The sequence below is a fragment of the Diadema setosum genome, chromosome 20, assembly GCF_964275005.1.
Source record: "Diadema setosum chromosome 20, eeDiaSeto1, whole genome shotgun sequence".
Lineage (NCBI taxonomy): Eukaryota > Metazoa > Echinodermata > Echinoidea > Diadematoida > Diadematidae > Diadema > Diadema setosum.
In genome coordinates, this window is record NC_092704.1 from 4,314,856 (window position 1) to 4,338,776 (window position 23,921).

Here is a 23,921-nt window from a genome sequence, read left to right on the forward strand (position 1 = left end):
TAGCTTAGTGTCGAACTAATGGGTTGTATGACTTGTGAGCTGTATAACTCATGGGCTGTATGACTCGTGGGTGTCGGTCTCGTGACGTGCACCCGTTTTTTTCGTCTTACCCATGTGTATTGAACAAGAATGTGCCAGGTAGTGTTGTGATTACGATAATAACAGAGACAGATGATAACTATATAAGCTTAATTAGATCATGTGACAATATTAATGATTTTAACTATAACTCGTGCTTTTGCTATTGCTACTGCTACTACTGTTATTACTACTATTGCTACTACTACTACTACTACTACTACTACTACTACTACTACTACTACTATCGACTACTACTATACTACCCCTACTACAACTACTTTCTACTGTTGTTGCTGCTACTAATACAGCAATACAGCAATAGTAATACTAATGATTATGATTTTCATTGAAACTTATGAAACTTTCACTATGATTATCATGTTTTCAATCATCCTTATTTGCACTATCACCATCGTTATTGTAATAAACGTTATCAATGTCGTTACTCGTGCTACAGTCTTAGTCAACGTTACTAATAATTGAGTAAGATCTGATTTTAGTATTCCCTGCCAAGACTCAGAGATCATGAATGAACCTCAGATAGTTCTGTTCATCATTCCGATCACTGCAGCGTTGGACGTGAAGACGTGACTCTCAATGTAATTCAGAAACACACCATGAGGCTTCACCGTTCATCGCAAGCACATTTTTTTTCTTCTTTTTGTCGGGGGGGGGGGGGGGGTGATCTAGGTGCGTCTGCTCGTTGTAGATAGTTCATACGTGACCGAATAAGATAATGGGACTTTTATCTACTCTAGTGCGGAAGAACGACATTGTCCCCCCCCCCCCCTTGCATTCTGATAGGCAGGTAGGGGGTCTTCTTTAATTGCCCACCTGCGACAAGGACAAAATGACGAGAATTGGAAATCATCATAGGCTAAAGAGTCATTGTAGCAAAAGCTTTCGTCACGCTTTAACCCAGTGAGGACGGGCTGATTTTGCTACAACATTATATTTCTCGGAGACACCTGCCCGAGTATACTCGGGACTAGTCTTCAACTGGTTAAGTCTGTCTGATCAGCGAAACTGTAAACGAAGTTGAATAGATCTTCGGCCATTTCAACTCCATTCTTAAAACCCGCCTTTTTTCGTCTTCCTTGCTCAAGATAAACATTCATTACCCTTTTTGTTTATTATTGTATGTATTTTGTTGATTGTTATACTTGCTAGTCATTTGTTTCTTTACATGTTGTATTAAATCGCTTGTTTGAGGGCCATTCAACTGTATCATAATAAAATATGCCTTGTTTTCAAATTGTCAAGAGTATTCTTTTTAAAGAAATTGATTTTTTTTTTCATGTTTAATAGGTTTTAGCCAATAACAGAGCCCGAGGAAGACCGGCAGTTAATTTAGCTTAGATTGGCATGGTTGCATCATTTTATCTATTTTGAATGCTTGATGTTTGTCTATGTTTTTTTAATGTATATCTTATTCTGATCAGGCCACTCTGTATAAAAATTTGTAATAAGTACATACAATGAATAAATAAATGCAATGTTGGCAATGTGCCATTTACTCTGGTAACAAGAACGACCACTCCGCGGGATTCTGTGGGCATAAACAAATTTGATTTTAATTACGCATGTATACAGCGATATGGTTAGGATTAAAAGCCCTCCGTGAGAAAGGCAGTTTCTTGCGAATTTTCATGCAGGAATCCCACGGAGGGGGGGGGGGGGGATGGTGGAGGTAAGAGAGTAAAACCGAAAAAAAAGAACAAAATGGTGTTGGGGTATTTCAAAGCAAGAGGGGCAGATAGAGAGACAGACAGACAGACAGACAGACAGACAGACAGACAGATAGTAAGTGAGTCAGACAAACAGACAGACTGACTGACAGACAGAGAGACAGACAGAGAGACAGAGTGAACATGACAGGAGAAAAAGTAGAGCACAATGAACAAGGTTACTGGCCAGTGGCAACTCGTCGTTTATGTTAATGACTATCACTTCTTAGTACAACTAAGAAGTGATAGTCATTAACATAAACGACGTTATTGGCCAGTGGCAACTCGTCGTTTTAATATGTTAATGACTATCACTTCTTGTATCTATACAATTTAGATTTGCTTCTCCTTCTCCTTGTTCCTCTCCTTGGTCTCAATATGTGAGACCGACTTCATCGGTCTCATTACCATTCTTGTATCTATGAATTTCATTCGTCTTGACAGATTGAATTCTGTCTCATGAAATCATTCAAGATTTGTTCGATTTGATGTCCGTTTGCAGCCAATCCTATACATATCTAGACAGCGTAATGAGCAGTGATTAGATGTGATTAGAGCTCCTATAGACTAATTTGATTAAAGCCTTGTCCTGTCTGCTTGGGAAAGTTGTGTTGTTTCACAGAATGTCAATGTGCGTCACTCTTCGAGATATGAATACTAAAATATATATTCGTATCAGATGATATTGCGATACAAGCATTGTCTTTCAAAGTCTGATCCCCAAATTAAAGCATTCGTATACCAGTCATGCCGGTCAATATCTCTCTTTATTCTTCTCTATATCGTTGTTTTTTGTTTGCTTTGTTGTTGTTGTTGTTGTTGTTGTTCAATCTCTCTCTCTCTCTTTAATCTTCTAAATCTTATTGAAAAACATAATAACAGTGTGTTAAGATATGATTTTTATTATTGTTAAATTGTGCTGATTCGTATTCAATTACATTTCTCAGTGCTGTAGGCCTATTCTTGTTTGTACTGTTGGGTGTTGGATGAAATTAAGCTCTGAATTGAATCGAAATTGAATTCAATTTTAACTCACAGATTAATGTTGCCTGTTCAAGAAACATGCTGTGCCTTGAGGCATGCAAATTGCTAGAGATCTATAGAATTAAGGAATAGCCCGCTTCTAAGCTACCTTTCAAATTGCTGAAGCCTATACTAAAGCGGGTTTGGTTTTTTTTCCTCCTTCTCTCTCAACTCTTTCGTATTTCGGCTGGAAACGAAATATACTTAGTAGATACTCCCACAAGCTAATAGGTGTCATGAAGATGGACGTATTGAATTCGTAAAGGCTTTGCTTTGACTGAATTAATATTAATTGTCACTTTCAGTAATTTTGTTTGTGAAAATGTTCATGACATTTTGAGACGATGGTATATCATTGTATGAAGACTTCCTATTATACTGTCTGCTATCAGTTCTGCCTTCCACCATGTCTATTTGTTGCTGGGTTTCGATTATCTTGGGACTGACTGTGGAAGGTACATGTCCTTATTTTCGTGAGACATCGATGGAAAACATAGATAGGGACAGAGGGAGAAATGAAAAACGTTGAATGAAAGCAATGGAAATTCTATTTGAAAGAGTCGGCGATAACAAGTCATGTACAAAAAAAAACCAACAACAACCAACATATTGAGAATAAGAATGTATATGTATAAGTTTCTGGCTGTGTGCTTGTGTGTCTTATAATGCATAGAGTGAAAACGATAATAACGAAGTAATCGTGATTACAAGGTTCTATTATCACCATCGTTATCATATATCATTTTCATCGATTTCTTTTCAGGTTAGTATGGAGCAAGGGCAGTTAGCTGATACAACGCCCTCTATGGTTCATGGTGCTATGAATTCCAGTGTTATTCCCATGGTGATTGCTACCAAGGCTGTCGCGAAATACTTGGAGAAAACGAAAGGTACAAGTAGTTTCAGATCTTTGCAGGTGTTTCTTGTACACGCTTTTTTTACGTTGTTGTTGTGGGTTTTTTTTTCTGTTTCAATTCGGTTGCGTGATGTGAGTGCGTGTGTGTGTGTGTGTGTCTGTTTATTGGCGTTTTACTGGTGAGTATAAGATATCATTCACATAATGCGAAGCATCCACCGTACTACTGACATACATGATTTGATATGTAGCAGTCACACTCTTTTACTCTTTTACTCAACATCACTTTCATTGACTTTGTATAATGAGTACGATCGTATTTGACTATGACAATTACATGTCACGTTATTACTAAAGTCGGCTCGATTAATTACTTTTACAACTGTAAGTAACTCCCTTACTTCAATTTCACAACATAATTCAGAGATATCACTCATTAAGTATAAATGAAATGACTATGATAATGTATCACGTTTTTATCTCGCCGGATTGATGATTACGTTGAAGCCAGCAAGAACAAAGAAGTGGGCTTATTTCAGGAGGGTTTGTAAAGAAATGGTACAGTATTATTCTACTCACCAGAAATGCAATGATACTAATCAAAGCATGATTCATGTTATATGAATACTATTTGACTATTTGACTGACTGTTATAAACTGAATTACATATTTATGTCATACGACAGTAAGACTTCCAAAACCATTGACCTTATATCCCATTTAAAGACAGGAAAATATGAGAATGTGACATCAACTTTGTGACCTACAGACTTTGAAAAAAAGACCACCTTCCTTGCTTTAACCTAGTAATAGCAGTAATCGCATTCAGGGGTTACACGACCGTCGTGGGCGATACTCCAAATAGCCACTTTGAAACTGCGCATACAGATTGGACCGAAACAACAATTTAGAATAAATTGTATATGAATTTATTAAACAGAACAATAGATGAAATAGCAAGGTCAGCCTTCACAAGCCAGTGAAAAGAGAACAAAATTAAGAATACATTTTCCTTGACATTCGTACAAAACAAGCATGTACTGCAAAAAGAAATCTTGATACCCCACTGAAAGAGCAATACATTTCCCTCAAAACAAATCTTGGAATTGCCGAATGAATATTGTTTGACCCCCGAGCTAATGTCAAGCAGTAATTGTAGTTTTACTTATCATCGTCACTGTTTTGTTTTCATTTGATTTCCAGGTTGTGTGATAAACGTGTCCTGCGCTAGTGCTATGAGAACGGTAAGATAGAAAAAAAATCTGCAAACTTATGTATTATTTTATGTTTCATTATAATATATATGTTATATATATATGCATTTATATAATTTACATGATATCAATTATTATTATTATTATTATTATTATTATTATTATTATTATCATTATTATTATTATTGTTATTATTATTATTATTATTATTATTATTATCATTATTATTATCATTACCATTACCATTACAATAAGTATAATATACATAAAAAAAATTCTGCTCGGGGAATGTTAGAGCGGACGAAGAGGCAAGCGTGAGTTAAACCGCCAGAGAGACTGACATTTAAAGAATCTAACGAATTTCAGTCGGCTTGACAAAGCCCTATGGGCAAAGATTCGTGAAATAATTATCTGTCAGTCATAGAACTATATTAGGGTTAGTCTTAATACGCCTCCAAAAGCTCCGACCAAAAAAACAACAACAAACTAACAAAACAAGTAAAGAAACAATTAACAAACAAACAATTATTATAAAATATAATAATCAATATACACCATAATATTATGTCCCCCCGAAGAAAAAAATACAACGGGACCCTCCGCAATGATAACTTTAACAATAGTGAATCAATACAAATACAATTTCGGGGTATGAAGCTCATTGCCCACATGTTACAGAAAACCCCATTCGATTTGCGTCAGTGGCCAAAGAGAAATGAGGAGTTTTATAGAACATGTCAGGAATCCCTTCTCGCCGATTTCTGCCCACTTATGCAGTTCCAAGTGAATCCAAGTGCTAAATGTGGAAGAATCAGACTCCTGACATGTTTACAATAATCCACATTTCTCTGTGACCACTTAACCAAACTAAGTAGGGTTTTCTGCGAAATAGGGCTAAGATGTTGTATTTTTAACACCCTGAAGTAGCATTGAGACAGTTTAATCATGTTCGGAGTTATCAATGCGAAAATCCGATTGTAATTTTCTTTTTGGACATACTGTATATATATGTGTACGTGTATATTATATATAACGGGAACGGAAGAATATCATATATAATATTATATTGAATGAAAATGAGCAAAAACAGTGAGGTTCAATCAGGATGAAATAAAAATTAATACAGGATTAAGATTTTTGTAGCTCAGACAGTTAGCAAGAGCACGACTGGCTAGCAATCTGGGGTCTCGAGTTTGAATCCCTATGGAATCTCATTTTCTTTGCTCATTTTCATTCATTTTTTCTTTCTCAAGATATACATAATTTATATATATATAATATATGTATATGTATATTATACATATACATATATATATATACACATGTATGGAAAATTCATCTGAATGCTGTTTTGTTTTTCTTTCAATCTTGCTTAGTTTTGTTTGTTTGTTTGTTTTTACCAACAATCGTCATACGCATTTAAATTATCAACAGAAATTATTCCAGCTTATGATAACCTAAATGTATCAAGATGTTAATTCGAAAGTTCAATTTTCACCACATTTCACTGCTATGTTGAAATGACAGAAATTTCAGTTTACTAGAGGTGGAGATCTTTTATCATAGGATAGCAGACAGAATGGTCTCCAGCAGGGTAGATCGAAATTAAAGAGTAATAGATGATACCGACAAAAAGAAGGGGCTTCCCATCTTCAACACCGAATCAAAATGATATCAACAGCGTACCGTTCTCAACGTATTGTGAGAGTCATCGTTACTAGGGTAGACCTAGGGATGGGGATTGTTTTTTGCTTTTTGTTTGTTTTTGTTTTTACCTTCAATCGAGGATTACGAATCTCTGGAAGTGTGTGTATGTATGCGTCAAATCTATTCTCATACCTCTCTTCATATCTCATCATTTCCTCATATCTTCATTTCTTCTCTGCTAATCCTCGTTTACTGATCCATTGTTTCTTTGTCTGACAATTTGTTTTTCTGTATCCATTATTCGATGAATCGTTGTGTATGCTATATTGGCTATATAACATGAATGAATCGACTGTTCTCATCTCTCGACCAGTCACCAAGTCTTCTGGCGTTTGGAATGTCGCAAGCTGCCATCAACTATTTCACAGAAACGTCTGCGTTAGGTAATTGTAAATTCTTATTGAATATTGAATATTGAACATTCAATATCATATATCATATATATATTATATATTACATCTCATATATTTTTTATTCTGTATTATATTATATTCTATTTTTTTTTTGGTTTTTTATGATAAAAATATTTTGTATCTATTCCATACAACGCATCATAAGTAGAACATAAGTGGAACATTCCTTCTTGCAATTGTCGTTATCGTTGCTTTTGCTCCTGCTATTTTTGCCAACCATAGTTGTTGTTGTTTTTGTCATTTTGGAGCACTTCTTATACTCCGACAGAACAAGAAGAAGAAGAAAAAAAAAAAAACCGACACCACAAATTCCAGAGACTGAGTGCATACATGTCGCAACCCTGCTGCGAAAGGCCCTACAGAGGTGATAGGGTATACGACACTGTCAAATCTCTGCGGTTTCTAATAGATAAAGGATAGTTTCATGACGTATCGTGACGCGGAGATGACGTAAGGTGTTCCGTGTACTTGAGTATAATATTTCCGGTTTGTCGAACTCGTAGGAAATGGGTTGATTAATATCATAGATTTGATGGGGCTAGTCCGTGGAAGAACGCACGTCGTCTGTTAGTGATGAGGAGAAACTAGGAATCTGGTCACCGCCAAAGTAAACAGAGAGCCACCTATCTACAAGAATAATCTTCTGTAACAAGGGCTCATCACTTTGAGGGCATGAAAAAATGAAGCAGGAAGCGCCAGTTCACATTCAAGTGCAAATCTGTTTTATTTGTAGAGTTTGGACGGAAAACGGGTTAAGAGCCATTTTTAGACATTAACGCTTGAAAGGAAGTCCTTTATAGATTTTTGTTTGTTTGTTATGGATCAAAATATTCAATATAGTTCTCTACCAATGACGACATCAATCTTAAAAGCCCCCCCCCCCCTTTCCATTCCTGGAAATGTGAAACTCCGTTTGGTAATGCTTCTGATAGTGAAAATAATAAGTTACGTAATAAATTCATGATTTTAAAAAAAAATCTAAATCCGTACTATTTTTTTCTTCTTCATCAGCCATCTGTAAGGATCCTACAGAGCTGCGTGAAGCGCATGCTTAAACAATCTAGATCTTAGGCGCGCATTGCGTAAAATTAGCCAGATGATTGGCTTATAGATACTGCGTCGGGCGTGTCCTGTCTTTTTCATTGATATTCATTATTCATAAATGACTGTCCTAGGATAGGCTTAGGACAGGCTTAGAGAATACCGATTTTGCCTGTCCTAAGGGTATCCTATTTTCTGTCCTACGCGCTCTCCTTGATAGGATCGAAATAAGGATCGCCCTTACAGAATACCACCCCTGGTCACCCCTCAAAAAACAAAACAAGCAAACTAATCCACAAGAATTCCTAATGTAATACAATTTGCAATAACCTGTTGCACCAGCCCAGAATAGCAAGGCATGCTTTCTATAATACGATCACGCACACATTTTCTTGCCGCCATAGATTTAATACTAGATTTTTTTTTTTTTTTTTTTTTTTTTACATAGCAACGTCTCACGAATGAAAAGTTCTGAGATGTTATTATATGAGATTAGGGCTCTGAGACATAAAGTTGATATCAACCATAAGTCAGGGATTAAAACTTAAGTGTCTGAATACTCAGTTCTGAATGGCCAATACCTCACGTACGTTTGATTTTCTGACTTATATTTGATTGCACTTTTTACAGATGTTTTATGCAACAGGGGCCTTTGCAGCTATTTTGAATTTTCGCATTAGTCAATGTAAGGTGCTTATGACATTAGAAATTGCCATTTTTTTTCAGCAGATTTTACTGTTGATGATATCACAAAATCAGGAATGTTATTTTGAAGGCTTAGACAGTGGGAGCAGGGAAATATAAAATGAGAACCCTAGACAAACAGTTCCAGAATCTGTGGTTTGTAGACTTTCTCAGTCAGCGTGGAATTAGATGTCGGGGAGAGTTAAAGATGATTGAATACCACTCTTTTATTCTTGTGAATGGCGATTATGAAGAAGGTCGTATTGAATTCCGCATTCTCTTCTAGTTCGACTGAATAACTTAACAAGAACATGACGCTACTTTGATATGTTGCCCTCCTGTTTGAAATACTTTTGACACAGATCTGGCGTCGAGAAAGATCCGCGTGAACGCAGTGAGGTGAGTAGGCCCATCAGACATCTACTACTGAAGCATTGCTTTGTTTTAAGGTCACAATAATGCATGATATAAATGATATTATACACGGTATTAATTGAAAAATGTAAGAACCTTTCAAAACCATGCTCACAGACGGATCAAGGGCATGCCATATACGAAGTGTTCATAAATGTAATGAGAATGGCTCTCAAAAGGGGGAAAAGGGCAAGACTAATTAAAATCATGATGATAAAGGCACCGAGGATGATAATTTTAATGAAGTAGTTAAAACAAGAGCAATAATGATCACAACTTTCCATTTCATTCACGTCCTTTCTTATTCACTGCAGTCCGTCAGCAGGTGTCTTAGCAGACGTGATGGGAATACCTCCATTAAAGGTAAGCAAAACAATTACATGTCATTTGCTGGATGTCACCTGTCCATTGCAATAGAATAGACACACACACTCCCACACAAATATCATAATAGTTTTATGTTAACATCTATATATAGGCATTATAAATCATATGAAGAGAGAGGGGGAGGGGGAGCCGTACAGTGGATTGTGACATCATCATCGCTATCATCATCATCACAATTTTGATTTTAATGGGACTGTAGGCCCTACAATACTGGTTGAGGTGAGGATTCAGCTTGTAACGTTTTGCGAAATATTTAGAAACCACTATATGAAATGTTAAAGAGCATATAATTCTAAGGGGAATCAAACGTTTATTTAATGAAAATTAGTTTTGAAAAGACTGAGATATCTAAAAACAAGGGAAAACAAAGAGATCCTAATAAAAGTCGTGGCCTGTCAATTCTATTGGGATCGGTGTTGTTGTTTTTTTAATATCTCAGCCATTTCAAGGCCAATTTTCATCAAATAAACGTTGAATCCTTCTTAAAGTTACATGGTCTTTCATATTTCATGAGCTTTCTCATTATCTTACCGAAAAAAAATGTTACAAATGCGAATCCTCACCTCAACCAGTACTGTACAGTCCCTTTAACTACATTTGGAAGATCTTAGAAGGAAGTTAGTATAGGAACGTTGGATTCAAACAATGCGAATTGTTGTCTCAGGTTTCATATTAGTCTCTAAGACAGTAACAACATGAACAAGGGAGGATGATAATATGCCACTGTCGTTCTCAGCTAACTTGTTCGAGCGATGCAAGACATCATAAACAAGATTAAAGAGCTCTGCAACACCAAGAACGCGTTATGAAATAGTTTATTTTCAGTAATGATGCATATATACATATGCACTTCAGCATACCCATAAGAAATGTAGGCAACCTTATATCATCACCACCTTCTGCATGTCCTGTTGTAAGAAATGAGGGAGAATTCTTAGTTTTGAGTCTCTTACCGGAGGACATTACTAGATGGTATTTAGATGAATAAAGTTACGAGAAAGCGTCCACCGTGAGACAATTTCATCCATCTTGGTCGAGACTGATTATAATCTTGTCACGCTTTCTGGAACTTAAGTCATTCCGCCGACATTCGATCATCATTATCTTCCTTAAAATGGCTCGCAATTCCTGCTCGGAATCGAATTCCTAGTGATTTCCCTCGTCCAAGCCTGTATCGTGGGAAACCCATGCATTTAGAGTGTGTGTGTGTGGGGGGGGGGGGGGGGCGGGGAGGGGTTTATGTTTATGTATAGCGTATTACCGTTCATTAAATTCACGGTAATATGTCTCGTGTTCGAAATTTACTGGTTTCCCGTATCACAAACCAATGGTCAATACGAAAGTGGTAATTCGGCTTCATCAGTACATTTACTTTGTGCTATTTCCATATCACACAACCACACACAGGAACCGCGCTCGCCCATTCTGCCCCACCAGGTGCCTAAGCTGGATGACGTCACCCAAGCAGTGGCTTTTCTCGCGTCTGACGAGAGCCTCTTCATAACGGGCGAGAACATCTGCGTCGACGGTGGATACCACGCAAGTGGCATCGCCTTTTAGCCCATTGATGACGTAGGACCGAACAAAGGAAGAAATCGCAAAACGAGCTAACTCCGTTCTTGTTAAGTTGAGATAATTGTGATTAAAGTTGCTAAAACAAAGAAAATAACAAGAAAATACAGAATACTTTTAATTATAACTTCCAGAATGTTCCATGATGGTACAAGTGAGGTATTACTAAAAAGGTTTAATTTCGCTCTATCTGACGGACTTGCTTTAAAATGTTTAAAAATGGCGCTTACCTCATTTTGCAATAAAACTCTTCAAGTTTTGAACACGCCTCATTAACATACGATATGTCTTTACACATGCTGCAACATAATAATAGCCAAACGCAACCTATAATTCCAATGATTTACCTTCCGATGGAAATCTGTAAAGCGTAAAACATAATCATCACCATTAGTGATGTCATGTAAAAGCCCTCTTGTGTACAACATCGGAATAACGGCGCCGTCCTTTTTAAATACCGAATGGAGCCAGTTGTTCTTATGAATGACACTTCATGAAATGACTTTATTGCAAAGTTTGTTATGGTATAGTACGTACATGATATAGAAGACAAAAGGCTAACAACAATAGGAATTTTTCTTTCTTACCATGTAGGTTATTCCCCTTCTCTTGTGGTTCTAGATGTTATCACAGCAAAATTGATGTACTGTATTGGATTTTGATAGATATTGAAACAATCCCCTTCTCGGAAAAAGGGGATAAAAATTATGTTCACATTTTTCATGGGTAACACAGTTTTCAAGCATTATTGACGAAAAAACATTGCAGTCGGTTGGATATTGCAGAGAGGCAGATTATAGCCCCCCCCCCCCCCCCCCGGATAATTTAGCCTTTCGTCAAACTTTAGTTCTCGTGAAAACAGGACTTGAATGCTATAACGAAAAGAAAGTTTCGTTTTTGATTTCAGACAAACACTATCTGCTTCAAGTGTTTGAATAGAAATTGTTCAGAAGCAAAAGTTCACATCCAACGTAGATGGCGCCAATGCCAGCGAACAAACACCAGTCCTTGCGCCACGTTGCACAAAGGAAGGTTTTTACCCCTACACAGTCGATGGGTTGCCAACTTGCCATAATTTCATTACTTTGGGAGGTATTCCAGACGATTTATGATTTCACATCATGTAGTGCATTAATCAATAGTGTCATGCTTGGAGCAGATAAACCAATTATACTCTGAAAAACACAAAACAAAATTCACAAACAAGGAAGATGACATATATACAAGGTTCATATATTCCAGTAATGTAGCAATGCCATTCCGTTTTATGATACAATACCACTTGCTCAACAAGTTCACCTATGTAGAATTTATGCATGGTTTTCTTCTTTTGTTCTGCTTTCTTGAGCACTGAATCATCCATTCTTTATGTGAAGCTGCTATGTCATGTATGTTAAAAAATAAAATTCGAAAACATTCTACTACATTCCTCATCCAAGTCGCTGTAAATTCAAAAACTGTGTGACCCAGTATGACCCATTTATAGTAATGTTCGAATGCTAAAGTATAAATATCATCTGGAGATTTCTTTTAAAACTCGCAACCGAACACAAACCAGTCGATAAATCACAACATGCCAAAGTACATTAAAAATGTCATAATCATAAAAATCAACACATGTAATATACATGTAATACATAACAAATTACAAGGATCATCCTGTAACTGACAGTCAGTGTATTGGATGTGTAGAGTTCATGTGTCAGAGCATCAAAGTGTAGGTGGTTGGGATACTATAGCTGTTAAATGAAAGGTCCTGAATTCGAATCGCTCCTGGAACAATGATTAATTGAAAAGACTTTCTACCAACAATGTGGCTCTGTACCTAGGTGTATGAAAAGGTTCCTGACGATGCTGGGATACCGCCTGATAGAACTGTGGCAACACAGAAGAGTTTAAAGGACAAGTTCACCTTCATAAACATAAGGATTGAGAAAATGCAGCATTATTAGTAGAACACATCATTAAAGTTTGAGGAAAATCGGACAATCAGTTCAAAAGTTATGATTTTTTGAAGTTTTTGTGCAGTAACCGCTGGATGAGAAGACTACTGCAGTGTAGGATGTCACATGCGTACAACAATATAAGGAAGATATAAAGAGAATTTCACAAAATTTCATCTTTTGAAAAAAAGTGCACATTCCCGTGACTCGTTACTGACATATGTTATGGGTAACATTATTCCCCCTACCTTAAAAAAGAGGCAAGTCAAATGGTCTTTTGTTAGGGGAATAAAATGAAAATTCGTCGGTTGAGAATGATAAGGGCGTTAAGTGACCACAAAACCCATAGTGTTCGAGAAGACTTAAAGTCCTTCTCATTCTCAAAAGACGAATATGTTGAATTTTCTTTAAACTCAACTGTTGTACTCATATGACATCACAAGCTGTAGTAGTCTCCTTGTCCAGCAGTTCCAACACAAAAATTTTAAAAATTAATAACTTTTGCATCGATTGTCTAATTTTCCTCAAACTTTCACTGATGTATTCTACTAATATTGCTGCATTCTCTCAATCCTTATGTTTATAAAGGTGAACTTGTCCTTTAAAATCCAGTAAGGCCATCTTCTATTGCAGCCCTATATCAAGTTTTTTTTTTTTGGTTTTTTGGGGTTTTTGGTTTTTTGGGGTTTTTTTGCCAATACTAGAATACAATACTTAAAACGAGAAGAAAAAAAAAATGAGGACGAAGTAGATTTGTCAAAGAAATATGTTTTCAGGTCGAAATTTTTGCGGCATCTCCCATCGTTGACCAGGTTTATCTTCCGAACACTCCTCCATAGCTAGTCCCGCTTCTTTTCCCATCGACTCGTCGACAGCTAGGCATGATTTATGAAGGCCATGAGACACAAGTTTTGTCTGAAGAGAGAGAGAGAAAAAAAGATGCAAGGTAAAAGGCAATAATGAGACCGATATCATGGAAAGTAGGAAGAACACGACCAACGCGAATACTTAACACAATGTACAAGGCATAAGAAAAACCTTGGATATTACGAACCTATTAAAAATAATGTAGCGAAATATCTCTTTACATTGCTATTGTTTAAAGAATCTTATCTTTCAAGTGTTCAAGAATGAATGTTAAAGAAAGTACATTTTGATTACCTGTGCACAAACCAAAAGAAAAACACATCTCAGTATGGGATGCTGAAGTCGGTTTGAACAATAAATAAGGAAGATATTATATTCGTTCTTAAGAACCCATACATGGCTCATCATTCATCATCCACATTCGTTCTTACGCTGTACGGTCAGCTAATTAGCAATGTGGCGTCTGTTCTTATGTCATGTTTACCCAAGTTAAATTTGAGCTTTTCTTCACAAGTATCCTGCATTCGTTTGTTTGTTATTTTCTGTGAGGTCCGATGATTAGCAATATGGCGTCTGTTCCTATGTAGTGTTTACACAACTTAACAGTTATGTTCTTCTTCACAATTTTTTTTTTTTGCATTCGTTTGTGATTTTCTTTTATTGTTTTTTACTTGGAACTTCTTTTTCTCTTCAAGTGCATGTGTCTGAATTAAAATGAATGAGATTTTTTTTTTTTTTTTTTTTTTGCTGATACATGTATATCAAAATAAATGAATTAAAATCAAATTGAAGTGTGTGTCACTTCTTGAATGCTACATAAGCTTATGTCTAAATATTTATGTACACGGTTTTCTATGTTTGTTTGTTTGCTATTTGCTGTGGTTGGTGTTGGTAGGGGCTTTTTCCGTGTGCATATTTATGAATAAATTATGAATAAGATTTTGACTGTACCCACCTTGTTGTCCCATTTCCAAAACTGGTTCCCCTTCATACCGTGACAGTTGAAAGTGACAAGAGCAGATCCGTCATAATCCAGGCAAAATTCGTCGTGTCTTATCTCAGAGTTGTTGGTGTATTCCCAGAGCTGTTAAGTGTTTCATAATTTGTAAAACGAAATGAGACGGGATGGCGGGTGTGGGGGGGGGGGGGAGGTGTAGATAGTGAGAGGTATGGCATATTGTGCATGTTATCGTAAGAATTTGCGAGTAATTCACAAAATTTATAAAAAACTATGTTTTTTGTGGATTTCTCTTTTCCATATACAGTTAAAAGTAAACAAAATTGTAGTTGCTTGCTTGTTCCTTTTAACAACGAAACATAAAGATGAAATTACTATGACTGTATGTATGATCGCGATTTTAAATTCTTTATTCATGTAAGCGTTATGCATTAAGCGTGTATTACTTATATACAATATTTGCATTGAAAAAAAGCTGCCAGGAACGTTTTTACGGGGAGAGGAGACAATCCCAGAAAGTTCGGTTATCAATCAGGGCTAATGGGCAGTTTAGATGTTTGAGACTACTCTTAAGGGAATAGAATAGTAATACATGCATTACTCTCAACCTCTCTGTGCAGAGTCAGTGGAAAAGCGTCATACTATAGGCCTACTCAAATGTCTGCATTCGATGTTGATACCTATACACATTGTATAGTAATACATTTGAGAAATTCTACACGTTTGTGAACGGATGACTCTCAATTTAATATAACAAAATAGCCATTACAAACACTTACCTGTGAAAAGAGCTGTTTGTTGTTGCACTTTCCAAGATTAGCGGCTTTCTTTCTAGAGCTACCATAAAGGCAGCTGTCAGTGTCCGCCAGACTTCGAATCTATGAATTGCAAAATAAAATGCCGGTTATGGTAGGGTTTTTTTCTTATCTTTTCTGCCCTTCCACAGGGCTTTATATATATATATATATATATATATATATATATATATATATATATATATATATTATATATATATATATATATATATATATATATATATATATATATTTAAAAAACGAAAGGTTGAAAGAACAGACAATAAATCATTAAAGTATCTTCAGTACACTACATAGAAAATCCAAAGTAGTTATATACTGTTATGTTTCATTTATAATGCTGTGTGTAGGGATGTAAACTTCAAAACTTTCAACATGTTCAATATAATCATCAATGTACGATTGTGTAGCACCAAAATTGTGGGTTTATGGGGAAGTGCTAGCAACTGTGAGAATAGAAAGTAGAGCAGTCCTCATTTTCCCAGCAATGTGTTTTTTGGGGTTTTTTTTACTTTACCGAGATTCCGAGTATAAATTGTGATTCGAAAATATGACATTATTTGCGAGCACTAGTAACTTTTAGAAGCCATTTTTTAATACTTAAGAAAGGTTGACAGAAAGGGTTTTTTTGTTTTGTTTTTTCGTATTATGCCTCGTAGCCCAGGGGCTAAATGCACGGCGTGTAACATTACAAATACTATTGGTGAAATAATGAGCAAAGAAAATGTGATTCCATCGGGATCCCGATGGAATCCCGATGGAATCCCGATGGAATCCCATTTTTTTTTTTTGCTCATTTTTTTTTTTTTACCAATAAATTATATTCATTTCTGGTCAGTTTCCTTCTGTTTGTGTTCATTACAAAAGTTACTACTATGTACAGACAATTTCAACCCTCAGACAGTTACAAAATAAAGCATTTACACGTATGTTGAATATGAGTTAGAAAATATAATTACACAAATCAATAGGTTGAGCAATATCAAGTATGAATAAGGACATATTACGCACTTTTGAAAACAGAACTGAAACACTTACTATGGCAACTGGTTTGCCTCTACCACGAGTCACTATTTCTCGAATAAAACAATCAAACATTTTACATAAGACAACTATTTCACATGACTGATAATGACCCAAAACACACACGCGCTGTTTTGTATACGCTGTACCACTTTTCTCTGTACCGTATGTTATATTTCAAAAGCCCTTTCTACGTCAACCATAAAATTATAAGGGATGAGGATAATAATGATAAGGATAGTAATGGTATAATCCATAAAGCAGTAAATACTAAAACATGGTTTCTTTGCACTTTATATAACATACCGGTACTTGAAAAAAAACATATGGAAATACTTATAACAAAAAAAAAAAAAAACATGTACCCTGCAGATTACTTTTTTATACAAATAAGAAACTAAATTTCTTAAAATTTCTTAAATAAAACTCCCTTGAATGTTTCCAGAGATTGCTCTTTTTCGAATGGAGATGGGTAGGTTATCCCAAAGTTTAAAGGGGAATGAAACCCACAACAAATGTTAATTGTTGAAAGGCGGAAATGTTAGTTTTAAAGGTTTGATGCTACCATCTCTAGGTGTTGTATGGAACAGGAGGATTACTGGTATAACATGTTTCATTGCTTTGCTATAAATACGGTGGAAATACATTAATTGGCGGGTTGATAGCATGTCTTCGATTCCAAGCCATGCAGTAGCTACTCATTTCGGTGATGATCTTCTATGAAATGTAATGGATATAATACTATTTGGATTTTTTAAACAGTTAAAGCATTAACGAGAGACTAAGTAAATAGATTTGAAAGAAAATGTTTTCCAGAAATCCCTCCAAACAGCAGGAGAAATGCAAATTTTTGGACAACAGAATTTTGGAATATGTTCAGTAAGAGGAATGAAAATAAAACGGTATTCTAAACATTGATCTAGACGAAATCTCACTTTCCTATCACCCCTTCGCCTTCTCGTTCTGCAAAAAAAAGGTGTTTAGCAAGATTTCAAAAAGGTGCATTATTTTAAAGCTTCTGTACAATGAGGATTGCGTCCTTAGCTGTTTGTGGTAGCATAGCGACATCTTTTTTCTTTTTTTAATCGCCAGCTTCATACGTTGAAAAAAAAGGTATTTATTCAAAAAGTAAATACAAGACTCTTCTTCGAGGATTGCGCAATGGCAATGTAAGCAAACAAATCATCACACTCACCCGTCCGAAAAGCCGACCAGGGCGTGGCCAGGAGGATTCAGGAAATACGTTCTCCAGATACCACCGAAACGACTTGCATCGGAGTCTACTCCTTAGCGCACTCTGCTTGGAGACGTCTCCACCCTGAACATGACGCATGCTCGGTTGCAGTAAGTAAAAGAACTCCTGATATTCGTCCAGCCACACTTCCGCCAGACGTTTGTTGTTTTTCATCAGAGCATCCCCCATCCCTTGGTAAGGTGCAAAAATCCTGAACACGTGACCAACATGAGAGCACACCATCACCGATAGCGTTCCACCACACATCCAAGTCTTTAAAATCAAGGATAGGAAATGAGGTTAGAGAGATATTGGTTAAGTGTCAGCAAACGGGGTTTTGAAGAAAGGTGAACCAACCTTATATTCAATATGAGAGCTGTCAACTGTACTACAAAGAAAAAACACACCCTGTAATGTCACATAGAATGCTATACAAGCTTACATATAATAAAACATGACAACGTATTTTGACATTTACAATACAATACATTTGAAGTCCATCTGGTGGAACTTTGGAACAACGTCAAAGATTCCGGCTGCACTTCATGATTTTATGACAGAAATACCATAAGGAAATAATGTGAACTAAAGATTAAGAAAAGAGCATCATAAAAAAGACCAAAAATTGTTTGAGACCATCAATCCCAAGGCCTAATACTACATCGTCTGGACACAGAGATATTGATTTGAAAACTTAAGTTCTGTTTGTTTTTCTGAGTGACAGTCCACAAAAAAAAAAAATCATTCCAATATCAACTATAAAGCAACTAACCTGTTTCTCAAGACTATGTCGCAGCAAGCCTCCGAGGATAATCTTTTTAAGCCTGGTATTACAACCTCATTACTATAAGCGTTATTTTCTGCTTTAACACGGTCAAAATATAGCACGTCAAAAAGTGTTATTTTGATACTAATAAACAAAATTACGTGACAATGATATAGAGCAGACACAAAGTTACGAAGAAAATGAGTCATGAAATAAATGATACCAGTCAAAAGTTTTAGAATAGAAGTTCATAAGAGATTGTTCAATGAAAAATAACCTCGGGCAAAATCATTAAATACCACATTAATTTAAAGTCCCAATGATTTCATGGAAACAGGTCTAATAGGAATGTCTGCTTTTTGTTTCCTTTCTCAGTCATATGTCTACATGCTTGCTCTAACCCTACCTTGAATGAAAGTTCAAGGTTTTCAGCTCCCCAGATTTGAAATCCCGAATCGTACATCCCAAGGTCCATGAAGAAGCTTTTGTCGATTGCAAAGAGCCCGCCCGCCATCGTCGGCGATCGAATCGGTAGAGTTGGATCGGCTTCCGCTGCTTCCCTGTCAACCCTTTGAATGGGGGTCCAGCGAAATGACAAAGTCCATGAGAAGCTGCCAACCTTTGAAATCGATTGATTACGTCAGACAATAAAGTATGTGATATACGAAAAGAGAACTATTCTTCATATTCGATTTGATATTGTTGTAAATCAAGTCATTCAAACAAACCAAGGAAAGTTCTGCAAACACCGAAAAGTAAGCTAGCAAAATTTTGGCATTTTTTTTCTTAAGAAACAGTAGCATTGGCGTAGCTATTTCATATGCAATATGAAATATATGATATTAATTTGGTGTTATTGAATGTGGACAAATGAATAAGTGCACGAGAAATATGTATTATTGTTGTTTTGGTTCGGATTATTTCTGCATTCAAACGAATGCAGATTTAAACTCAAATTCCGACGATTCACAATGACAAATGCAATGATTAAAATCTAAATAAAAATATCTAAAAAGAAGCAAAACGCGGGCAATCGGATTATACAATAAAAATTTTTTTTAAGTATAATACTATTTTCAAAGGAAAGGAGTCATATCACAAATGAGAGAAATCGACAGTTTCATTTTAGTTTTGATAGATTATAAACTTCCCACTTCAGATCATTATGTTTGATAGGATCTGATAAGAAACCAAGAGCGATACATGGGACAACTAAACATTGTTGACATAAAATTATAGGACCTGGATCTAAATTATTTCAGTAGTATTATACTGTAAACAACGTTGACATTAAGAAATACAAGGATGATAGTACCTGCGGTAGGGAGGTGTGTCCTCTATATTCAAAGGTCCTGTCGTTGATAACATCTATGACTGGTGTCACAACGTTTCTCCTGAAGCAAATGTAAGATTAATGGGTGCCTTGATTACACTTTGAGATTGTAAGATGAGGGTATTATTCCTGAGAAATGCATAAACCTCTGCTGCAGATTGGATTATTCTTATGCAACACTAAAAGAAAAAAATAACCATAAAGCCCTCCATCATCATTCGCTTCTTATTCTTTAACATGTTTAAAGTATCGGCAACGGTTGTGTCGCACCTTTTATCCCTTTTTCCTTATTACTATCATTGTTACTATAATATCTATCATTATTTTTTTTTTCTTTATGATTATCATCAGTATTATAATGATCATGTTGGCGATAATTTGACATATCTCATTAGAGCCACAGGACCCCCCCCCCCCCCCGGCAAAGCAGATCTTGTCGTGCGCGGATGAGGAACAACAAATATAAACAAATAGAAGGGGAAAAAAAGAAAAGAAAGTGAATGGAAAGACTAACATGAAAGATGTAACCAATTGCATTTTACTGTATCAAAACAATTTCAGAAACATTTTGCTCAGAGAGGTTTTTTTTTTTTTTCCGAAATAGTAAAATCATGTACAAAAAAAAAACAGTGCTGGACATGACATAATTGAAACATAAATCAAGGTTGAAGTATCAAATCACAATGACAACATATTGACATGTGACAATGATGATAACATGTAACGGTGGATAGTCCATTTCAGATCTATCTACATCATGGATCTGTTCTTCCATGGGGTCCAAGATTTATAAACCTCTATAATAACTAACATATCATTTGGCATGTAAAAGGTAAAAACCCTGATGATGTGCCTACCTGTCCTGCTGCACACGAGAGAGGAGCGGTTCCAGCCAGCCAGTCGTGACTTCACAATGAGAATCGAGGAATGTAAGCACGGTTCCCTTGGCAACCAGGGCGCCATGGATACGAGCACGAATTAATCCAGACCGAGTGAGCAATCGTTCGACTCTCACTTTCGGTGGATTGAAGTTGCGGGAAACATATTCGTCAAGTTTCCGCTTTAGAAATTCTGTTTAAAAGGCATGTTTCCAAATACAACATGAAATATAATTCAATAGGGTAGGGAACACGTGCCTCTTATACTTTGCTTGTGAACTTATTAAAAAGATCTAATTTGAAATAAAGTAGCATATAGAGACAAAGAATAGGTTAAAACACAACTAGACAGGTATAAAGACGAATACCCCCCCCCCCCACACACACACATACACACACACACACAAAGAAAACAAGAGTGTAAGTATGGGGAAAATTACGCACAAACTAAGAATGAATATGAAGTAAAGCCGGGAAGTAAATGAAGAATGAATATTGGTTTGAATGGCGAACCATCTTAACTTCGATTAAGTGAAGTTATTGTCTAATAGTGACTGCTCACATGTGCATGACATTTTACATGTACTGATCGTACCGTATTTCGTCACCGCATACAATGCAATCATCCCCCCCCCCCTCTCAAATTCATCTGACATCGATACCCTTTTTGCTGGCATCGTCGACTAGTATGACCTCAGCCAGGAGATGAGGCGGGGATCGGTTGAGGACGCTGTGAACAGTTCGGAGAAGGGTACTCCACGCCTCGTTATGGAATATGATGATGACACTGGTGTTTGGAAGCGACGACGTGTAGTTGATGGACTTACACCTAACGGAAAACGAGGCATCAATATTGACTTGATCTAAACAGCATAGGATTTACTTTTTTTAAAATCTTACATATAAGACGCATAATTTCCCCCACGCGCAGCAAAAGTTTGGAACTCTTATGCCGAATTTTCGCGGCATGATGAGTTAGACATGGATCAAAGAAAGATAAGTGTTTTTTTTTTCATTTTTGGCACAACCACATGGACATATTTTCCCCTGGCATTTTAATAAATATTATGGATTGAAGTGTAATTATTATGATAACAATCATAGAATACAAAGCACAAAAAACATGTGTTGGTCTTGGTCAAGTCGTATTCTCTAATCTATTTCAATTTTGAAATTCGGAAATAAAGTGAAAATTACCATAGAAAAAATAGCACGACACAATTTGTGGGGAAACAATTAAGTGAAACGTTAACATTCCATTATGTGGTATATCTCATATCCATTTTCAAAGAAATTTTCATATAATCGTATGTGCGTTTACTCTGTTCATTTAAGCCAACTTTATAAAAGCATACACAGAGTAACTTTTCACGAACTGAAATAGTATATCCTGCTTCATCTTAATCGTAGTCTGCCATTTCCTTGACATTTTCCTTCTTCTTTGTGTCAGCTTCTCTTCCTCCCTGAAGTCTTCTCCACTCTTTCATCGTTTTCGCTGTTGACATTAGTATTTATGATTATCATAATCACATTCCACATCTTCTTCTGTTTTTCTTTATCAATAATCTTTTCGCTTGTCCTAGTTTTTCTTTTACTTTTCAGTCACATTTTCGTCATTTCTCGTCAGCAAAGTTACCCTCGTGATCTACTTATTTTTCTCCATTTTGATAACTGCATGTTTTCTGTGCTGATGTTATTTCTTTGGATTTTCTTCTTCTCTGTTCATCAAGTTACATCATTACGCAAGTTACCATGGTTACATGAATTAAGGTTTCTTGTCTGCATAATTCATCCTCCTATAATGAATGTATTTTCGTTAACTGGATACGCTACGCTGCATATAACAACCTGGTTAATATCTTTCTCCCGTGGGCAGAATGAAAATAGCATTAAAGACGTCCTTCCCCTTCAACAAATAAAAAGATAGATGCATAAACAAATATAAAATCGTCATTACACAACATCTTCATTACGTAATCAGTTCATCAAAGTTTGAAAGATGTACACACACAGAAATGTAATCATATGTAATTATATATATTCTGGTATACATAATTGCGTATCATGTCATACTCAATAATTATACATTAAGTGTTACATATACGAATTATTATACAATAATCATAGATAGATAGATGATAGGTAGACAGATAAACAGATATATAGATAGATAGATAGATAGATAGAAACATGTATTATAGTAACGCCGAAATCAGTAACTTACGCTTCTGGTCGGAAATCCGGAAGAGATCGATTGAGTGCTATTCTGTCGCTTGCAATCAGATTGAATGCATTTTCGTGGAACAAGAATTTGGCCTTCTCTTCGAGTTGCGGTTCGAGGATAACCGGTTTTCCCATCTCTCCGGGGCGGTTTGCGGGGTCTAGTGATTTCTGCCCAACCGTAACAGCTAGGAGCAATGGATATTGAAATATCTGAATATCAACAGTCATGAGGATAAACACGAGGGAGAACAAGCCTGTTGTTATGCGTTGCACAGAATTTGCAATCAAAATACTTTGATCAATGGAAACGGTGTCTGTGGAGGAAAACGCTACGTAATTGCATTTCCCTGAATAGAATGTAGATCTTAAAATAACTACTGTTCGCCAAAGTAAAGCTTTCATAATGTTTTCATTGTTTTCAATTCATGACGTTTAAAAACAATGATTTTTTTTTTTGTAATCACTGTAGCTGTACGCTGTATTATACATGATATAACTGTTTGTATGCACAATGTGATATGATGTTCTTATTAACGAAATTATAGAACTCCCCTCTATTTCTTTCAACGTTTAAAATGTATAAAGAAGATGAAATGAAGCATGATTCACATGTTTTTCACATGAAAGGATAACATATGTCATCATAACAAGGCCGTAACAAATCAGATTAAAAAAAAAACAAGAAAAGAGAGCCGAAGTATATAGTGAAAGAAGGTGTCCAGTGAAAGTTTCATGAGCTATAGCAGTGATGGGATCACCCGA

General features: G+C 36.0%; 2 protein-coding genes across 2 annotated transcripts; one reads left to right on the forward strand and one right to left on the reverse strand.

The window, feature by feature from the left end:
• Positions 1–3,600: 3,600 nt before the first annotated feature.
• Positions 3,601–11,107, forward strand: LOC140244024 (uncharacterized). Its single transcript, XM_072323678.1, has 4 exons — positions 3,601–3,721; positions 9,109–9,145; positions 9,475–9,523; positions 10,955–11,107. Exons 1-4 carry the CDS (start codon positions 3,601–3,603, stop codon positions 11,105–11,107), a joined length of 360 nt encoding a protein of 119 aa, XP_072179779.1.
• A 6,735-nt stretch (positions 11,108–17,842) lies between these two features.
• LOC140243788 (polypeptide N-acetylgalactosaminyltransferase 1-like) lies at positions 17,843–23,309 on the reverse strand. Its single transcript, XM_072323457.1, has 6 exons — positions 23,161–23,309; positions 21,599–21,765; positions 20,916–21,129; positions 20,041–20,119; positions 19,132–19,344; positions 17,843–18,232 (listed from the first exon to the last, which is right to left on the reverse strand). Exons 1-6 carry the CDS (start codon positions 23,292–23,294, stop codon positions 17,843–17,845), a joined length of 1,197 nt encoding a protein of 398 aa, XP_072179558.1. The 5' UTR covers positions 23,295–23,309.
• Positions 23,310–23,921: the final 612 nt, after the last annotated feature.

What these genes read in the sequence shown, in the direction of transcription:
- LOC140243788 (XM_072323457.1), bottom strand. Translation starts at nt 23,294, where the DNA reads ATGGGAAAACCGGTTATCCTCGAACCGCAACTCGAAGAGAAGGCCAAA. An exon ending in CCGGATTTCCGACCAGAAGC is followed by an intron (nt 21,766 to 23,160) that starts GTAAGTTACTGA and finishes GTTTTCCGTTAG; the next exon opens with GTGTAAGTCCATCAACTACA. An exon ending in ACCTTGAACTTTCATTCAAG is followed by an intron (nt 18,233 to 19,131) that starts GTAGGGTTAGAG and finishes TTGATTTTAAAG; the next exon opens with ACTTGGATGTGTGGTGGAAC.
- LOC140244024 (XM_072323678.1), top strand. Translation starts at nt 3,601, where the DNA reads ATGGAGCAAGGGCAGTTAGCTGATACAACGCCCTCTATGGTTCATGGT. An exon ending in ATACTTGGAGAAAACGAAAG is followed by an intron (nt 3,722 to 9,108) that starts GTACAAGTAGTT and finishes CTTTTGACACAG; the next exon opens with ATCTGGCGTCGAGAAAGATC. An exon ending in ATCCGCGTGAACGCAGTGAG is followed by an intron (nt 9,146 to 9,474) that starts GTGAGTAGGCCC and finishes TATTCACTGCAG; the next exon opens with TCCGTCAGCAGGTGTCTTAG.